The sequence below is a fragment of the Trypanosoma melophagium genome (genome assembly GCF_022059095.1).
Source record: "Trypanosoma melophagium isolate St. Kilda chromosome Unknown ctg26segment0, whole genome shotgun sequence".
NCBI lineage: Eukaryota > Euglenozoa > Kinetoplastea > Trypanosomatida > Trypanosomatidae > Trypanosoma > Trypanosoma melophagium.
The window spans coordinates 525,001-545,381 of NW_027125157.1; the positions used below are offsets into that span (position 1 = coordinate 525,001).

Here is a 20,381-nt window from a genome sequence, read left to right on the forward strand (position 1 = left end):
CTAAGGCAAAGAGAAAATCGAGTTGCCGAATTATTGCGCCAATTAGGGCACGAGACGCAAACACTGGGAAAAGAAGAAACACGCGGCATTGACCCACAAGCCGTTCATACACCTACAAAGGAGGCGCGAAAAGAATGGCCGGGGAGACGACACCGATGGGTTATGAGGAAAGCCCAAAAGAGGTTTTCCGGGGAACGCAAGAACAAAGCCAACCGGTTTGGACCGAATATGTACGGCCAGAAGAGCGCATCAGAACATTTGAAGGAATGATGGATTATTTACTGCAGACTTCACTAACCCAATTGGTGGCGGCATGCCAGGAAATTTTTCCTATGCCAGCTAATCCAGGGCCAGCCTATAATGATGCATGGAATAATTTTTTGCAATGGGCCAACACCATTCGTAATGAAGGAATGTCGAACCAACAGGTACGCTTCGGAAGCCAGTTATACACCGAACTCAGGGTTATTCAGGCAGCAAAGGATTTTCCGGGAGCGAAGATGCAGGATATCAGGAAGGCCATAGCTTAGCCCTTAAAAAGAGAGAATCCATTCATCCAAGCAGCTATGAAGTTTCGTAAGAAACATTCGGCACCATCACTCAGCAAGGCGCACTGTTTCAGATGCGGTCGCATCGGGCATTACAGCTCCACGTGCCGGGTGCAATTGCAACGAGAGACTTTTAAACCGAAAAACGATATTCGGCCCCGGAAACAGTGAATGCCGGGGCCAAGGGAAGTAGGATATCAACGAAAGATAGATATTCAGGATGGGATTCACCAACAAAACACGGTGATTTTCTTCCAACCACACATCCGAACGGTGACAGAAGGTATCATAACAGGAAATTTACAGAAACACGCCACACAACTACACCAACGGCAAGTATTATTTCCATCATCAACACTTCCCCCACGGACGACATCTATAAACGATTTTACGATAATACCCGCACCTTCCCAAGATCCGTACATCGTGGCGCTGGCTTCAGAGGCCAACCGCATCGCAAAACACATGTGGACCCGCACAACTTTGGAACAGAGGGGTTCAATACTGCGCAGGTTCATGGAGTTCGTGGTAAAACACAATTTAGAGGTACAAGAGGAAAACATTCCACTTTTTATAGTAAGTTTACAACTGGCAAAGAGCAGCGCGATCCAATACACGCGTGCCCTAATTACCGTGCTAGCATCGCCCAGAACGCCCACACAAATGTTTCTAATGGGTTTTACAGAAGGCGGCGGCACAGGACCCGTTAAAACAAGCACGCCCCATGTTAATATGGGGATTGGATACGATAATCGTTACTCTGAAAAAGGAAAAAGATTGGGTGGCATTACGACTAGCGTGGGTTACAGCCAGTCGATGGGGAGAAATAGCACAACTTCAGAAACAAAATTTCGTGCCACACAATCAAGATACCAATGCCATAATAGTGGATTGGGCGGCACTGTCAAAAACATTCAAGAGCGACCCTCACAGCGCAGCAAGATACGTGGTAATCGCAGGTGCGGGCGCACGACGCGTCAAGGAAACCGTAAAAGGAATGTCAAGCGACGAAAAGCTAACGACGCTAACTACGAAAGACATGGAGAATATTCTTCGACCGTATGGAGTGGCAGCCCACTCCATAAAGAGAGGAGCGCTAGCACACGCCGCAGCTGCAGTGATCGAACACGATCTCGATCCACGATTACTAACACAGTTAGTGAAACACGCAGACCCCATGGAACTCCCACGCAGCACGGTGCGATACTTAGGCCATTGGGCCGCAACAATACACAAGTCCGCACAATTGACATCATTGATGTAAGAGACTTGGAAAAATGGGCTGCAGAAAAATGGGAATTACCAGAATTGACAACGCAACATTTCTGCGCCCCTTTCAAAGGGCATAATATGCTGCAACGATCACACCGAACCAGTGTGGTGACAAAAAAAGACGAAACACAATTACCGTTGCAACAAATAGACGTAGGCACGCTTTCCACCCAATGGATAAGAGACCGCCTCAACCATAAGGCCAGGAGGCATTGGGATGAGGTGTGGCACATTATGCAGAAACCCGAATTATACGCCAAACGGCGGGAATCCAACTTAAGAATTAATAACGCTGATGCGCAGCGTATGAAGGAAGCAGGAATTATTTGTACAGCTTCATCGCATCCAGCTAAAGGTTGGGTGGGCCCGTTTGCGGTGGTGGAGGACAAACCCTCCGGACAAAGAATAAGTTTTATTGCGTGGCCGAGAGAAAAGAATGACAGGGATGATCATGAGGCCGATGTGCCTTTGGGACACATTTCCCGGTACCTGGATGTGGATTACGGCGATACTGCAACATTATTTGATTTAAAGGCATCTTTTTTCCAAGTGGCCTTACCAGTTAAGATGCGAGCAAGTTTCCGTTGCCGCACGGAATCGGGAGAACTCGTTGAGTTCACTCGCCTCCCACGGGCTATAAATGTAGTCCTGAGATTATAAATACCATTACAAGAGTTTTGGCTGGAGATCCAGAATTGGTATTGCCACAGTGCGCGGCACCCAAAGGGTTAAAAATACATGTATGGATTGATAACATCAGAATAAGTGGTCCACACGGAACGTACAATCTTGGGGACGCCATATCTAACAAAATATGCAAAGTTGCGGAGTCACTATTGGGGAGCAGAAGTTTCACTCAAAGGAATGCGGTTTCATCGGGACGCACTTCAACCATAGGAACCGAACGGTATCCCTAAGCCAGAATTCAACAAGAAGGTTGAAAGCGGCGCCCTCACTGGAAAAGGCGACAGTTGAAGAATTGGAGGGCACTGTTTCGCGCATGATTTGCGCGACGGGATTGGGGGTGAATCCCTTTTCCCTTATTATTTCTTATTAAAAATAGTGCGTCAACGTTTATCATGTTTAGGTCGAGGTTTATTACGGCCACAAGATCAGGAAAATTTATCACTTAATGCGAAAGACATAGGGGAAAATTGGCTCAAAAGGTTATTAACGAACGGGTCGGTTCACCCACCGCGAAGGCTGCCCTTCACAGCTACGCTGGTAACAGATGCCTCCATCTACGGATGGGGAGCGTTATTATTTAAGGGAGCGGGGCGCGGTGGTTTTGGCCGCAGGTGTGGCTTGGAAGCACTCGCCCCAAATGATATCCCAAGCAAAGGCACGTGCCTTTCACCTGGCGTTGCGCAGTTTTAAAATGCATTTGGCAGGAACATTGGATATTCGTGTTAAAAACAAAACGGCTATGCACACTATGCAAAAAGGGAACGCGCATTCACAGGCGTTAGGTGCGATAGTTGGCGCCTTAGAAAAAGTTTTACGTTCGCACATCAGACGTGCGACTTGGAGTTACTTGGGCTCAGAGGATGGAATATCTAGGGGTGAAAACCGTCAAAAAATTAGACATGGCGAAGGGGTGGAACTTGCGATGGGAAGAGCGGGGAGGCGGGTTTTAAAGGACTTTTCAGCACTTCCATTTCTTCGGTTCTGTTACTTATCAGTAAAACAATTGTGGAGGAAAAATATTTGATGCAATTATGTTCTCAGGGGGAAAAAACTTGGTTTTTACAGGCAATTATTATGTTACTCTTTATTTCTTCTATTTTTATTTGATTTATTAAGAGGGAAAGCATGGTTTAGATTATTCTCTTTTTTTCTATTCCTCGTGCCTTTATGGGTTTTACCCCAACGGTGTGGCTATCAGCTTCTCACTGTAGAGCACCAAGGTTGCTGTCTATGAAGAGCGGTGCTTGAGAGAAAAATCCCTTCGTTTTGTGGGATCCTCAAGCTCTTGTAATATTTATTTTGTTATTTTTGGGTTTTTATTGTTTGAGTTTTGTTATTTTCAAGTTTTGCTTTATTTTATTTTTATAATCAATCCATGCGCAGTAAACAGTCTACGAGAGATTCTCTACTCCCACCATCCTTTCCCAGAGCCCGTCGGCCACTCTCCTTTTTGTTATTGGTTTTTGTTATTTTTGGTTTTTTAGTTAATGATTGGGCCTCAATAATCTCCTCTGTTTTTTGTTGCTTCTTGGGGATCGCGGCAAGCGTCTCTTGAGACTAATCCTCTCAGGGATTCCATAGTCGAGTTCGTCGCTGGCCTTAGAGGGGTGTAGAGGCCTTACAGGGGCGGAGGAAGGAGGCGTAGGGGTTCTGGACCGCGAAGTCTGCGGTATCGCATAGTTCCGCTCCACTGCCAGAAGGAACTGGGCTAACTGTTTAGAAAAGCACAGTTTCTGGAGAGGGATATCTGTTATAGCATACTTTATTCGCAATGGACGAAGGGCGGGGCAACTCAAGAGATGCAGCGCTGTTTCTTCGCAGTCGGTGCGTTGGCTAGTATGCGCGCGAATATGCCGATACCCGTGTTGAGACATGCGGTGTTGTGTGAGGCCTGATTTGCTCATGCATTGTCTGTTGCATGTGGGGCAAATCAGGGTCGCAAGGTCTCTTATGTTCTCGCCCTTGCTTCGGGAGGATTTGGTTGCCCCTTTGGCAGGCATGCCTTCGCCATGGTGAAAATTTCTGCAGTGAATGGCGAGTGAAGGCATGTTGGCGTAGAACTTCTTACACACACCGCACTGAACCCTGCCGCGGTCCTCACGTTCCGGTGGCGACGAGTCTCGCTGACGTTTTTTATTTCTTGGAAACGTTACCTGTATCGTAATCGGCAGTATCGGAGTTCCAGGTGGGCGTTTAAATTTTTTATGGCACGATAGAGCTCCCATGTTACCGAAATCCCTTAGGCAAAATTCACGGCGTAGCGATGCTGGCTGTGGAATCAACTGCGTGCCGGGTACGTCTTCACTGGGGTCCTCAGGATGGCGTGCTCTAATGTGGGCTTTGGGGCCTGTTTTAGAGCGCGCTATCATTTCACATTTGTCACATGGAAATGCTGATCCCTCTGTTATTGGTTCATCGGCTCTTGGCCGCTTTCTTTCAGCGGGAGGGCATTCTGCGTTGTGCATGCACCTGAGGTGGCGAGTTGATCCGTTTTTCTGGGGGAAGGTTCGGTGACATAAATTGCATGCAAAGGGATGTTTTTTCACTGCATGTGCTGATTGGCGAGGTAACGTATTTACCGGAGATGTTGGTCTGGGCAGCGGTGGCTCAGGCGGTATGCCCGGCGGAGGTGGTGCATGGGGAAACTTGAGTTTCCAAAGCGCATCGACTTTCTTAAACCATGCTTGTTAACCATGTGAAGCGCTGCGGTGTTCCTGCATGAGTATTGTGCTCCGCACTCTGTGCATGCTGCTGGCTCGGATGATTTGCTGAGAGGGTGGTGTCTCTGCGTTGCTTGCGGCTTCGGTGGGGCTGAGTCGTTTGCCTCTTGGGGGTTGCACCGTCGACAACCAGGGGGATATGGGGTTGGATTTTTCTCAGCAACCACCCATATCGATGCGAAACTCCTGTGCGGAATATTGCAAGCGATCTTTCTTCTTCTCGTGTTAGTTCTGGGTTGTCTTTGGTGGGGTTCCAGTTCCCTGTGATTTGCCATCTATGAGAAGGACGAGGTGTTTTCTCCCCCTTGAGTATGCGTTTGGCGTAGGCAATAACATCGGGAATCCAGGTATCATCCCTCTGGGCATGCTCCGCAGCTTTTTTGGCCTCAGCGTCGCATTTTTCGTTCTTCTCTACTCCGCAATGGCCGAAAATAAATTGCAGTCGAATGCGGGCTTTGCGACGTTGCACTTGGAGGATCAGGTTCCATAGTTTACGGAGCATAGGATCCGTAACAGTTAGGGGAGCAGTCTGGAGCGCTGTCGGTAGAGACAGCGAATCTGAGAATACAGAAACTCTGCAGGGTGTTGGGTTTTCTGCCGGTAATATCGTGAGTAGTTTCCGCAATCCTTCATATAGTGCTATGGTTTCGGCCGTGTAGCTGCAGGCTAGGGGGCCAGCTCCTCTTTGCGTGGTGCTTTGCAGTTCGCCATCCTTGTAAATCATCGCCGCTGCCCCAGATTTAACACCCAGGAATACCGAGCCATCAGTCCAAATTTCATAATGTGTACGGGGTGGTGGTGTTTCTCCCATGCGGCGGAAATGTCGGGTTATCCAACGCTCAGATGCTTCCTTTTTGCGTTCTTCAGAGTCGTCAGCGGAGACGTTATCCAGTGAAGTGAAGAAGCGAGCGCGCTTACCGAAACGCAGTGTCGGTGTTAATAGCGGCAACTCGCGTGGCTCTATACGGAGCGTTGGGTATGTCTTCATTATGCGCACATAGAAGTTTCGGACTGGGTGGTTCAAGTGGTAAACCTGATCAGCGCTTTCTTTCAGGGATCCACCTCTTGTCTGGCATAGTAAGAAGTATTTGAGGCTCCGTATCACGGCTGTCGTTTCTAGTGGTAGAAGACGGGCTTCTCGTAGTGCGTCGTCGGAGCGACATCCAAATGGGATTCCTGCTATGGTTCGAAAAGCTTTGTTTTGGCCTGCTGCTAATTGTTGGCGGCGTGTGGGTGAAGCATCCCAGTACCAGACCTCAAATCCATATGGCTTCTGGGCTTGAACTAGGGCTAGATAAAAAGTGCGCAAAACATCCCGTTTTGGGCCCCATGCGGCGGACGAGATTGCAGCGAGCTGCAACAAACAAAAATTCATGCGTGGCCTCGTCTGTATTAAATGGAAGGACACTCCGCGATGGTGTTGGAATGTAATTCCGAGAAGTTTTGGAGCTTTCTCTAGACCGACAGGGGTGCCGCGTAGTTAAAGGGAGAGGGGTTTGGGTCCAATGATCCAAAGAGGGTGTATTTCGTTTTGTCTGCGTTTACTTCCATGAAGTGGCCCTTGGACCATTCATCAACCACATTTATTCCGCTTTGTAGCACACTGTTGATGACGTCTCTGTTCTCATCTCGTGCTGCCAGCGTGAGGTCATCAGCAAAAAAGCCGTGGTACAGAAGAGGAACTTGAGATAATCGTTTGCTTAGAGTGTTCATTACTATAGTGAACATAAGCGGGCCTAGAACCGTTCCTTGCGGTACGCCGCGGTGGAATAGCATTGGCGGTGAGGATTCCCCTTGGACTCGTACTTTAGCCTGACGTCCTTTTAAAAATGGGGCTGACCATCGGATGATGTGGGGTGGGAGCTCCATCTCTCGCATCGCACTAACAATGCGGTCGTGATCTACAGTATCGAAGGCCTTGGCGTAATCGACGAATACGGCACCTTTGCGCGAGTCATATGAAGGTCTCGTGAGGGCTGCGCGCAGGTGTAGTAATTGGTCCAGTGTGGAGTGGCCAGGTCTGAACCCGGATTGTTGTGGGGTCAGCTTGGGTTCAATAACATCCCGAATACGGGCTGCTATAATCCTTTCCATTAGTTTGGACATACGGCTAGTTAGTGTGACTGGTCTAGACGAGTCTAGGTCTGTCGCCTTCTTCCCTGGTTTGAGGAGGGGCGCAATAACACCTACTTTCCAAGCAGCTGGGAAAATACCAGTGCGGAGACTTTCATTGAAAGGTGAAAGGGTTTCTGCTTTCGCTCTGGGTCCCAAATGTTGGAGAGCCTCGCTGCAAATCCCATCCGGACCAGCCGCCGTTCCTTTCGGGAGAAGGCGCTGGGCCCGTTCCAGTTCCGCTTCTGTAATGGGTGCAAATTCCTCGCCAACAACTGGGATGGGTGGCGGAGGGTGGGAGTGTGGGTGCCGTCTGGCTCGTGCGGAGTAAAAACGGATAAAGTGCTTGGCCTTCTGATTTTCCGTGAGCACCGCGTTGTTAATCTTTATCGCCGGGGTGCTCAGTGGGCGTGGGGCGTGAATCCTCTTTACAATGTTCCAACGGCAGCCGTCTGCTACGGCCATCTTGCCGCAGAGGGCTTTCCATCTTTTATGGGGGGCTTGTCTCAGCATCTCTCTGCGGCGTGCTGCCAACCTGTCTCTATAGGCAGAGGCTTTGCATTGGCAGATCTCCGACTCAATCTCACTGAGTTCTGGAGTCCAAAAGGGGCAGTGTCTCGTCCTCCGCGGGGGACCGCTGCAGCTGTTGCGATGCGGATCGCGGAGGCGAGTAAACGTTCTCGTTTGTGAACGCTCATCTTCTGTGTTGGTAGTTTTCGGCAATGGGCATTTGACATTTGTCTAAAACGAGACCATTTCGCCTTCTTCCATGCATAGAGTGGGGCACGGGGGCGAGGGAACCGCAGTGGTTCATCATCATCTACTACGTCGAAGAGGGTGATATAATGGTCACTATCTGGAGAGAACTTGGCTGTCCAAGACTCTATGCGACACTCTCGGGATAGTGTCACGTCCGGCGCGGACGGACCGTGACGTGTAGTGTGGCGGGTGCTTTCTCCATTGTTCTTTATGACGCAACCGTTATCTAGGCACCATTGCACTAGAACATCGCCACGTGTATCAGGTGGGATCCGCTAGTCGTCAAGAGTGCGTCCAGTTGCGATGCTGTAAATGATCTCCCTGGGGGGAAGTATGCTGACGTCACTGAGAGCGCCAGCCCTTCTGTCAAGTGGATCGTTGCGTGAGTATACTCAATGCTCGCCACAACAGACGATCCTACTTCCACCAGCAGGTCTTCACGAACCAGAATCGAAACGCCGCCACCTTTAGAGGGGCGGGACACTCCATGATGTTGATCACCAGCGATTGTGAAACTCGACGCTTCCGCACAAGACATTTTCGTCTCGCTTAGAAGGCAGAATGACACGTTTTCCTCAACGAGGGTTTTGTGGAGAGCAAGCCTCTTGGCCTGGGTAAGTCCAGCTGAGTTCCACTGCATACCTCGCAGAGAAGGGCCGGGATTTTCCTCCACATCACCGCTCAGCAGTAACTTGGTACAGGTGATACTGCCGACAGCACGTCGACAAGTGCCCCAGGACCTTCTTGGATTGAGTTCTGCCCCAGCACGACGCGGCTGGTCCCGGTGCTGTAAGACGCCGTAGTTTAAGCGCCAGCGAGTTTTCCAGAAGAAAAACATCGCTGGCTCTTGGCTTCCTCCGACAATACGGAGTACTGGACCTTGACACCACGTTGAGGTGGCCGGCGTCACCAAGGTATTCTTTTTTCTTAATTTCCCAACTAAACGACGACCACTCCGGAGAAAGGAAAAAAGAAAAAAACACCAGAGAAGAGAATCGGGGAAAACGTGAAAAAGAAAGAAACGACATCGGCGTCAAAGGAACAAAGAAAAAGATAAGAAGAAAGGAAAGGAAAAGAAAAAAAGACGAGGATTTTTTTCGTCAAAAAAAAAAAAAGCTCAAAGGGACTCCCTCCCCTTCCCTTGGCCTAATGTGGGAGCAACCTTGTTGCCATACCTTCTCTTTTTGCTCCTTCCAAACACTCCCGATCCTTTAGGGAGAGTTCTGCAAAATGCGCCTCCGCCGCCGGACGAAAGGCATGCAAGAGAACCGATCCTGCCACCCCCACGTTGACTGATCCAACCGAGTGGTTCGACAAAGGAATTGAAACAAAGTGATGTGGGACATCCCATTCACCTACTAGATTCTTTAATCCCTGCGATTCTGAACCTAAAATTATCATTGGACCACAATGTTCTTTTATTCCATCTCCCTCTTCGTGACGTTTTTCTTCCGCATTTAAACTATGTAAACGTTTAGCTACTGTAAAAGCAGATTCGGCGTTTTGAGAAGGTACCGCAAGCAATGGCAAAAGTTTATGATCCATAGCAATGTTACTCAAAACAGAAACTGACGCAGAATGTGTCTCAAACAATTTTATTTTTGGTGAGAAAACTGCACCACCACTTGCACGTAAAACTTTTTCATTATATAAATCAACACAATCTTCAAGAAGAACACTTTCAAATCCCATATCTACCGCAGCTCTTATAAGTAAACCAACGTTGCTAGGAATTCGCAAACCTATTAAAACTAACATGGAAGATAATCGTGTAAACTTATTTTCACCCAAGTAATTTTCTAGTGTTGGAAACGGTGGAATTGGAAATTCTGCGGCATAACCGTCTGCAAACTCCGCACTAAGTAATTTCCTATTAATTTCAACAGGTGAACATCGAACGATACAAGTAGGAAGTTCTTCTTCCAGACACCACGATGGAACTGAAGGTTCAGTATCTGGAACATAAACAACATTTGGAAGAATTTTATACTTTCGCCAAATACATTTAATGTTATCAGAACCACCAACCACACATGCACCATGAATTTGTCGAAAGCTTCGATTTTCACGAATTAATTTAGTTGAATTCCACATTTGTCGACCAGTAAGAGAAATATTGGGAGATATCTGAGCAGATTCATCTAGAGTTTGAAGTACAATAGGTTTACCCTTCGTATCTTTCCTTCCACAGTACATTTCCTGAAGTGCAAGAGGAGCCTTGCGAAGAGAATTTGGATGAACACTGCGGCAGCGCCGCAAGACTCTTGCAAGTAACATATCCCCTCACACACACACCGCTACACCCCAGAGTCCCAAAAAAGAAAAACAACAACAACAACAACAAGAAAACAAAATAATAATAATAATAATAATAATAATAATAATAATAATAATAATAATAATAGTAATAATAATAATAATAGTAATAATAATAATAGTAACAGCAAGAGAACCAAAGTTCTAAAATCAATGATAACACGAAAGAAAGACACGGTAAACAAGTCCCACACCAACAGAAAAACTCCACGTGCATATATAAACGCACATGGATATATATATATATATATATATATATATATAACAAAAGAAAATAAACAAAATGCAGGCACCAGAAAGTAAAACCTTTTACAAGAATTTCTAACGAAAATTTGGATGCGTGCGATGACCACGATTCCACCCTCCTGTTGCAGTTCCTGCACGGGAAATCCTCACATCTTCCATACCATCACTCTCACGATCCAGTGCCTCACGAAGTTCCCTCGGAAGTACATCATGTGTAAAATTATCCCATTCACTTTCTTTTCCTAATGTTATATTTTTTTCACGAGTTTCTAATCGTGATCTTCGACGTTCCATTCGTCTTTTTCGTTCTTGACCTTCTTGAATGACTCTTTGAAGTGTCAAATCTTGTCTAAATTCTTTCTTTTCACGACTTTTTCTTGTAACAAGATAATCAGCTCGATGATGCCATTGAACATAAGTTTCTTGTAGAAATTTTTCAGTTTTTCTCTGATCTTCCGTTAATAACCAACAAAAATCTTCTGATGCACGTTTTTCTACTCTTTCATGCAACTCTCTACTCCACATAATTCCAGATGAGCCCGTTCCTGATGATTGATTCCGTAAACCACATCGAAGACGTTCTTGATCATTCATATAACAAGCTAATATCTCAGCATCACGAGTTGGGGGTAATAAAAAATACAATTCTGCATAAAACCACTCAAGACGTGGAATACAATTAATTTCCTCCGCGAGTGCCATTACTTGTCCGATAAAAGCATACTGTGCTGCATGATTTAAAAAAGAAAATAACTTGGCTACACACAGTTCCTCATGTTCCTTCACATTGGAATGAGGAATAAGATGCCACCCCAATGGTGCCGTCTTCCAAATAGAGGGTACTAACGCCCCAACTGAAGAAAATGATGAGGCAATGGGGAAAGTTCGTTGAAGCATGGCCAACCGCCACCACTCCTTGATTGATTGGAATTTAAAGTACGAGAGAAAAAAAAAAACGAACAAACACATGAATACACACAAAAGAAACCCCCACCCCGCTGGAAGAGAAACTTCGCTCAAGAGCAGGTGGCTGAACACAGAAAGAAAAAGAAAAAAAAAAAAGGATAACAATGAAAGAAAAAGAAGATATAATACAAAGTATTAAAAAATCCATAAATGAGTTTCAAAGGATACCATTTTCAATAAAAGCAGTTTTTTTTTTTTGCTCCTTAAAAAGCAACAACAACAACAACAACAACAACAACGAATATTCACTGTCAAGAAAAAAAAGATATTCTAGAGAATACCCATTTCATCACATAGAGGAACCAATACACATTGGACAAAGACCTATGCTGTCACGAACATATGTTTCACAGACACTACAACGCACACATTGACAGGAGCTACATTGCCAAATACTCCCTTCTTCCCTAGAAACCCTCTTTCGTTGACACAACGAACAAGGACCGTACAAAAAAGTTCTTTCTTCGTCCTTTGCGGTTTCCACACCAGACTTATATTCTTTTGAAGGAGCACAAAGTTCATTTTGTGCAATAAAAGTGGTATGTATCAATGGGACACTACAAAGTAATAACTTACAGAGTGGGCAAGTGGAAGGAATAGAAGTTTGTATCAACCCACACTGAGGACATGCAAAATACCTAAGATTTTGGTTTTCTTCTTCTTTTTTTTTTTTCCCTTCATGCTCAACATAAACTGGAAAGCCTATCTGAATCATCCACTGCTTTCCTTCAATAGAAATAGTGTTCTTCTCAGGTATGGCAAGACGATGCAAGATTTCTGTAAGGTGATCATAGTTCATAGGTGTGTATAATATGCCACCAGTAGCTACAGCTGCTTCTTGAAACACATGAACTGCACCACAAAAGGAGATAACATCTACCCGTACGTGGAGTTGAGCTACTATCTTAAGGACAAGAAAAACATCATGAGGGTCAATAAGTGTAACAGAAGATGAGATGAGAATAATACGAAGTTTTGCCACGGGTTCTTCTCGTATTTCTTTACCACTAATACCTGAATTTGCCTGTCGCACACGTTTTGTAATACGTTTCATATCTACAAGTTCTGAAAGTGATAGACGTAGTCCATTTTCTAACGACATCGCCCCTGAACCACCAAAGAGGAAGTATTTCACCTCTAATGCTTGTATAATTTCAGAAGCATTAGTAGTACATGAGTTAAGGCGATGCGCCACACCATCCCGCATCGTTACAACAGCAAGGGAAGCCAACGGATTACTATCAAGATATTCATGAACAAATCGATTTAATTGAGGACGCAGAGCAAGCAATCGTGTGGGAAGATAATCTGCAGAACTGTTTACCGCATCACTACCATCAAGAAGTAAAACCGTCTTGAGCATTATCTACTAGAATATTTCCAGAGTTTAGATCCTCCTCACCCTTCCCCACCTATATTAAAAAAAAAAAATAATAATAATAATAATAATAAAAAGAACAACATTCTATAATGTTAGCCAGAAAAAATTCAACGTAATCAAGAAATTATGGATTATACAAACTAAGAAGAGATGAAGTTTTATTTCTTTCTTAAAAAAAGCATATATATATATATATATATATATATATATATATATATATATATATATATATATATATATGCCTCACTTTATTCCCTTCCTCCATACTCACCCAAGCGAAGGAGAGAATACGTACACACACACACACAACAGTGAAGAACAGAAAAAAATAATAATACACGATAATAAATATATACAAAAAAAAAAAATAATGGTATTTCTCTCTCTATCTCTTTTTTTTTTGTTTTACTCTTTCTTTGTTATCTCTTGTTTTTGCAATAATGACAGCAACACGTAAAACCGCGTCGTTCAAGCTCTTCTGACCTCTCCTTGTACCCCATGTGCTTAAGTTGAGGGTAATAATTTATAGTTAACTCTTCACCACATGTAACACTTCTTGTTGTTTTTAATTCTCCTGTAGTAATATCTTCTGCAGCATTGGCATTACACGAGTGATTCAACATAGAACGTGGAAGGTGTAACTCAATACAATTTTCACGATGAAAACAGTTAGCTGTCACACGTGCCAAAGTTCCTATCATTTCTTCATATGTAATAGATGTAGTGGTATGACAGGAGCGAGTAAACCTTTCATAAATTTCAAGAAATGAACCTGAGAGAGATTTTGGACTAAATAGTAAACGACCCGAAAGAATACGTAATTCACTTAAAGCTGATGGAATAACTTGCTGTTGCAAAGAAACAGCTAGTGCACGTAGCATTAGTAATTGTGCGGCAGCAGCATTTTTTTCTGTACTACAATTGGAAGTCTTCATCTGGGTATAGATATCAAGTTCAAGGGCTTGAAAACCCTCTAAATAACACGTACGGCTATGATACAAGGAAAGAGCCATCGTTCTACAATCTCGACTACAGTACTCCTCATGACATTTAGGATTTGCACAAGAAAAAAAACGTTCAGGTAAAGGTTTTGCACATAAAACACACAAACCATCATCAATTGGGTACCGTAACCATGGACTAGCGCTACGAACAACCGTACTTCCTTCTATAAGACTTTCCTTTGCTACAACTCCACGTCCAATCACTGTATCCACTTCCTTGACTTCACACTTCTCATTAAGGTATGGATACACGTAGAGATGAAGATGGGAACTATCAGCTGGATAAGTACCAATTTGGAGTTCTGGAAAGTGATTAAGCGCATCATAACAACGCTGCTGATGTCGACCAGATAACTGCAGTACTTGTCCAGCTGTATTATAATCAGCTAGAGCAAAGTAGGGTTGTCCAAGTCCAAAGTAAGCGTTCCCACGAAAAAGAAAAGCTTCTGGTGGACTTCTAGCACCAAGTGCATCGATAACATTGTGACAATGCCGTTTAAGAGCGATAGCGCTTGCAGATAATTCTTTTTTCATCCAATGTTATATCCTCCTTATAATGATAATAATAATAATAATAATAATAATAATAATAACTATTATTATTATCGTTATTATTTCCCTTGCCTCCCTCTTCCCCTCATTCCAGGAAAACAAAAAATAGGTTAGAAGAAATAACTAGAATTATAAAGGTATAAACTTCTTAAAGTGAATTTTCGTTCTTTTTTTTCCCTTTCTTTTTAGATGATTCAGGCTACTTTTCTACACATTGTAGATGCACAAACTCCTTCTCTTTCCCACCCCTTCACTTCAAACAAACAAACAAACAAAAAAACCATTTGGTTCTCCCTACATACCCTCCAGAGAGATCATCATAGGAGACCAGAGAAACTCACCACCAGACTCTTTTATTACTCCAAACTTTTTCACGTTCTTCTTCCATCCAACTTCGTTGACGTCGCATTAACGCCTCGTAACGCCGTAACTCTCTATTTGTTGCCTCAAGCCGTGCGGTGTTAAGTGCAACAAGACGACTAATGACAGTTCCCACACCTGCGCCTAATAAACCTCCTACAAATAAACCTGAAACACTAAGTCGAAAAGCAAGTGTCATATCACCTAGAATCCACCATGGTAAAATACCAACGGTTCCACCAGACATTGCGAAACCAATAACGTAGTTTAATGTACTGCGCTGTCGTGCGTCATGGGGTGGGAGTAAACGGTACTTTACCCAAGTAGCTATCCAGTCCCCAATAGAAAAAGCGGATGAGAATAAAAAACAATTACCACCCCATTTTACAACATTGGCAAATACAGACATATTTAATATCGATAAAATACCCACACCAGAGGCTTTTAGAAATTGTACATCCACATTCATTGCTTGAATAGCTTTTACTGTACCCTGCACTATACCCATAGCAATACCACATTTTGTACTAAACCAAATAACAGAAGGTGGAGAATCTAAAAAGGGATCGAGACCATAAAAGTCTACATGTGGGCGATACTCGTTAGCTACTTTTGTGAAGGGTTGCCCAGTTTCTACAGACTCCATAAATACTTTCCACGGGGTCGATAAACCCACATTTCGACTAATCTGTTGGTTATCTCCAACCTCCATATAAGCATCCTCTTCCATTTGCCGATGACGGGTTTCCACCTTCTGTCGCGCCAAATTCTCATCTAGAGGTTCTGCCCATCCAAGTTTACGACGAATCCATTCAAAAGATCCAATAATATCATGTGTTTCTTCCACTCTTCTACGCCGTTTTACTTCTTGAATGGCCTCTCCAACATCGAGTTCCCGTCTATATTTTGTTTGCCAGAAATTAGGGGCCCGGCGTTCCGCCTCTGTGAGAGGAGTTCCATCAATGGAGACATTTTTATCCTCCAACCACGCCGGTGGGCGGGAGTGAAGGTCCGGTCCAACCATTGAAACACCAGAGTATTCCTGTCGACTGCCCTCATCTCGAATGTAATGCCACACATAATTGGCTAAATCCCCAGGGTTAAAGTACACCTCTCCACCACCAGCACTCGTGTATTGTGTACCCGTTGTTTTGGGGCGGTAAAACCCCAGAAGGGGTGTAGTACCGGAGGCGGTTTTATTCCGTAAAGCTTGTTTATCTTCCTCCATACAAAAAAAAAAAAAAATTAATAATAATAACGACAATAATAACAAACAACAAAAAGATGTGACAGTGGTAATAGTAGCAGTAGTAGTAGTAGTAGTAGTAGTAGTAGTAGTAGTAGTAGTAGTAGTAGTAGTAGTAGTAGTAGTAGTAGTAGTAGTAGTAGTGAATGATAATTGAAAGGGAGTGGTGTTGATGATGATGGGAGGTATGTTTCCAAGTTTTCCCAAGTATGAGTCTATGTTAGTTCTGCCTCGCAAGAGAAACTGTTGGTACCTTTGTAAAATTAACGGAGATGACTTGTTATTTATTCTTGAAACTGTTTTCAGAAACTTTATACAAGAATAAAATGGTCTCTGACCCCTTGTCCTCCCTCACTTAAATAAATCCCAAAAACAACAAAGAAAAAAAAAACAAAGATAAGAGAATTAATAAACAAAAACAAAAACAACAACAGCAATAAGCAAAAATAGAATTGAAAAAGCAAAAGTCACATTATAAAAACCTGATGAGCTAGATTCCCATCTGTGAAGTGAACATTATATAAAAAAAGAGAGAAATAGTGAGTAGCAACAAAGAACAACACCATCAACATTATAGTCAATCCACATACAAACCTTGCATCCACCGTCGTGCTTTATCCCTAAACATTGCAGGGTTGTCTCTCATCATCTGCGCCGCCTCTTTTGAGGTTCCATGCAGAGGGTCATCAGGGTTAGGATCCTGAAATAGCAACTCAATCATAATGATAATATCCCGCAGACTAAGTGTTGGCTTCCACTCTGTCTGAAAGCTCAAACATACACCCCACTCCCTCCTTAAAGTTCCTTTCATTCCACCATCACCTTCAGTGTAGGCGTCTCCCTCAATATTTGGATGCCAAATGCGATGAGGCCCCAAATACCGAACTTTTGGTCCTTCAAATGGATATCCTTCACGAAACTCCAAAAGAAACTCAAATAAACCACCATGCCAGATAGATGGATATGAGGGCCTCACTGTAACTTTCATACGGAGTATATTATGTGGATCAGGGATTTCCACTTTACTGCGAATACCATCTAAATTATCCAGATCATTTTTAAGACGCAGAATTGCTACAGGTTCACTACTCACCGCTAAGTGACCTCCACCAACATTACCACTACTACTCATACTAGTGGTGTTGCACTGACCCTGAGCACTGGCGTCGCGCGCCTCAGCCTGTTGCTTTTTGATACGAGAAAGCATCTTGGTATCGATTGATCCTTTTATCCAGAGGAACAATAACAATAAAAAAAAAATAATCCCTAATTTCTCTGATGGGGCTGTATTTTTTTTTTTTTTACACTCTCAGTCCTTCCTATTTATTCCTTTCCTTTCTATTGAGATGGGATTGACCATAGAATGAATTTTGGAACAAAAAAAAAGAGAATCAAATAAAAATAAAAAAAAACCAATATAAAAGAGTTCATTGTATATATTTGAGGGGTTCCGTTTACCGTTAAACTATATATATATATATATATATATATATATATATATATAAGCAGACACATACAGATATGTACACTCACCTGCCCCTACCCACACCCACAGCGTGGATGTTATATTTTCTTCGCGTAAATAAAGTACATTCAAATAAGTAAAAAGGAAATAAAAGAAAACAAGAGTACACAATAAACATTGGGTGATAAAAGAAACAACGGAATGAAAACAAAGCAAGAGGTACAGATTTGAATGGCAGATTGAGGTTTGGAAATAAACAATATAATCCCTTCTTTCATTTTCATATTTCCCTTTCCCCAACTTTTTTTATTATCTTGATATCATCTAATATATATAATTTCTTTTTCTTTTTCTTATTGCTTTATTATTCTTTTATCGAAGGGCAAGTTCATCACGGAGGGAATTTTCTACTTCTACAACTTTACCGTTTTGAGATGAGCGGTGACGTGAGTTGGCAGCACCGTAAACGCCGTAACGAACACTCCGTCCCTCTCGCTCCCTACACGGAGGAAAACAACGCCAAAACCTAATCGTTTCGTCTCCCGCTGCGGAGACCACCACTTCTCCATCACTTGACATACACATGTGCAGAACACGGGAGGTGTGTCCTGTTAGATCCACCACCCGTCGCATTGTTGGGTACTTCCAGATGGTTAACCGGTTATGTGAAAAACCATGCGAGCTAACAAGCTCGGTCCCACTCAGATTCCACAGAACTCCACAAACCTGACTCTCAGCATTAAAATGATTTATACATTCACCAGTAGAGGTATTCCAAAAACGCAACATCTTATCTTCTGAACCACCACCACTTGCGAGAAGATTATGCTGAACAGGATTCCATGCAATCGCTTTTACAGCAGCAGTGTGTTTATTAAGACGCAATGCAGGCTGAGATCTTGTAGAGAAAGTACGACTATCCCATACTAGTAATTGATTATCATTACCTCCACTTGCCAAACGAACCCCATCTGGGGACCATTTCAATCCACATACTGTTTGTTGGTGGCCTCGCATGGTCCATGAACTAAGTGGGTCACGAAGATCATCGATACGGATGGTAGAATCTTTGCTCCCAGTAGCGAGATTACTACCATTCCAAGAAATTGCTCCTACCCTATCAACGTGTTTGTAAAGTCGACGAGTAATACGCTGCATTTCTACATCCCAAATTTCCACAGATCCATCATCAGTTCCAAGGGCCAAAAGACTACCATCTTCATTCCAACTAACACCACAAATAACACCATTAGGAGGTCGTTGGGAGGGAAGTTGGGTAATACTACATGTCCTTGCATCCCAAAGATAAACAGAACCTTGTAAACCAACAGCAAGTATATCTTTTGCAGACCAATCCATAAGTTGAAGATAAAAATCATCAATCATATCAGCAGCATCAAGAATACGTTCTGGAGCTCTTGCAATAACGCGAAAAGAACACGAACGAAAATTTCTTGCTCGATTTTCTTCAAATATAACACCCAATGATTTACGATATTTTTCTTCTTCAGATTCAGGTACATTCTGCTGTTGTAAAACTTGATTATGAATACCGAGCACTGTAGACTGCGTTTCTGGAAAGAGTGTATGGGCAAGTTTACTAGTATACGGTTCCGTTCCAAGATTTGGTGTATCTAAAGGACTACTTTCCATTGCGTGTTTCCGTGCCTTACTTAAACTCCCACCTCCCTCACTAATCCCACCAGCCCCAATAATACCAGGACTACCCCCAACGCCCCCAGCGGTGGCCACCCCACGATTCGGTGAAGCCACAAGCGATAACGAACCGCCGCGCCGGTCGGGACTCGCCTGCAGTGGGGCGACGTTCTCTTTTGTGGTGAGGTAGAAGTGCGACATGGCGTTGTCCTGCGAGCGGCGGTCGGAGATGAAGCGATCGGGGGTGGCGATGGGGGTGCGGAGGACTGGGGAGGAGGGGTCTGTGGGCAGCCACGGGGAGGAGCGGAGGGGACTATGGAAGGAGGCGTCGAGGTCCATTTGCAATTGCAGATTAGATAGATAATAACAGAAATAACAATAATGCAAAGGCAGACTAAGATAAATCTTCGGTTTCCTTTATTTTTATTTTAGTTCTTTTTGCTCTCTCTCTCTCTCTCTCTCTCTCTTTCTTTCTTTGTTTCTTTGATTCGCTCAACCTAAATTACAGTAAACAAACTCGATTGTCTTTTTGTTTTTGTTGCTTCTTTTTTTAAACGCTCAAAGTCTATCCCTCTTACTCTAATGCAGTGGGAATGCGATAAGCAAAGGAAATAACGGCTGACCCAAACACTACACTACCCCTTCTTTTTCCTTTACTCTTTATTTTTATTTTTCGCTTCCCTCTATTTTGAACACTGTGTTTTCTTCCTTGCTTCTGTTTGCTTTTCTCCTCCGCACCGAACTAGTCGCTGAGGACGACAAGTTTGGGCCACTGGGCAATAGTTTGTGTAGCTGAAAAGCCAAACCGCCAGATGTGAAAAGAACTGTGGGCGCCCTATACAATAATACAAACCAATAAAAGAAAAAGAAACAAAGCAAAAGAATATACATGAATGGGTAGTAAAAGAAATAAATATATTTGTAATGGAATTTCATTCATTTTTTCAGATACTCTTTCTTTTTGTTTTTCGTTTCGGTACACCTCCTCTTCCGCCCTCACCCATAACAAACGAAAAAAATAAATAAACAAACGACGGCAAGAGTAGCAATAATAATAATAATAATAATAATAATAATAATACAAAACAACA

The 20,381-nt window shown here is 43.5% G+C and overlaps 7 protein-coding genes across 7 annotated transcripts; all 7 read right to left on the reverse strand.

Annotated features, from left to right (window-relative positions):
- Window positions 1-9,244: 9,244 nt before the first annotated feature.
- LSM04_002807 (tRNA/rRNA methyltransferase) lies at window positions 9,245-10,375 on the reverse strand (the record flags this gene model as incomplete). The annotated part of the gene is made up of 1 exon (XM_067338087.1): window positions 9,245-10,375. One exon carries the CDS (start codon window positions 10,373-10,375, stop codon window positions 9,245-9,247), a length of 1,131 nt encoding a protein of 376 aa, XP_067190696.1.
- Window positions 10,376-10,735: 360 nt separating this feature from the next.
- LSM04_004632 (uncharacterized protein) lies at window positions 10,736-11,557 on the reverse strand (the record flags this gene model as incomplete). Its single annotated transcript, XM_067338088.1, has 1 exon — window positions 10,736-11,557. The coding sequence occupies one exon, from the start codon at window positions 11,555-11,557 to the stop codon at window positions 10,736-10,738; it is 822 nt and encodes a 273-aa protein (XP_067190760.1).
- Window positions 11,558-11,915: 358 nt separating this feature from the next.
- LSM04_005101 (Ssl1-like) lies at window positions 11,916-12,989 on the reverse strand (the record flags this gene model as incomplete). The annotated part of the gene is made up of 1 exon (XM_067338089.1): window positions 11,916-12,989. The coding sequence occupies one exon, from the start codon at window positions 12,987-12,989 to the stop codon at window positions 11,916-11,918; it is 1,074 nt and encodes a 357-aa protein (XP_067190781.1).
- A 437-nt stretch (window positions 12,990-13,426) lies between these two features.
- Window positions 13,427-14,545, reverse strand: LSM04_002591 (SET domain; the record flags this gene model as incomplete). The annotated part of the gene is made up of 1 exon (XM_067338090.1): window positions 13,427-14,545. One exon carries the CDS (start codon window positions 14,543-14,545, stop codon window positions 13,427-13,429), a length of 1,119 nt encoding a protein of 372 aa, XP_067190684.1.
- Window positions 14,546-14,900: 355 nt separating this feature from the next.
- On the reverse strand, window positions 14,901-16,151 carry LSM04_000796 (uncharacterized protein; the record flags this gene model as incomplete). The annotated part of the gene is made up of 1 exon (XM_067338091.1): window positions 14,901-16,151. The coding sequence occupies one exon, from the start codon at window positions 16,149-16,151 to the stop codon at window positions 14,901-14,903; it is 1,251 nt and encodes a 416-aa protein (XP_067190617.1).
- A 595-nt stretch (window positions 16,152-16,746) lies between these two features.
- On the reverse strand, window positions 16,747-17,376 carry LSM04_009163 (Ubiquitin-conjugating enzyme E2; the record flags this gene model as incomplete). The annotated part of the gene is made up of 1 exon (XM_067338093.1): window positions 16,747-17,376. The coding sequence occupies one exon, from the start codon at window positions 17,374-17,376 to the stop codon at window positions 16,747-16,749; it is 630 nt and encodes a 209-aa protein (XP_067190904.1).
- A 630-nt stretch (window positions 17,377-18,006) lies between these two features.
- LSM04_008147 (Anaphase-promoting complex subunit 4) lies at window positions 18,007-19,629 on the reverse strand (the record flags this gene model as incomplete). Its single annotated transcript, XM_067338094.1, has 1 exon — window positions 18,007-19,629. One exon carries the CDS (start codon window positions 19,627-19,629, stop codon window positions 18,007-18,009), a length of 1,623 nt encoding a protein of 540 aa, XP_067190863.1.
- Window positions 19,630-20,381: the final 752 nt, after the last annotated feature.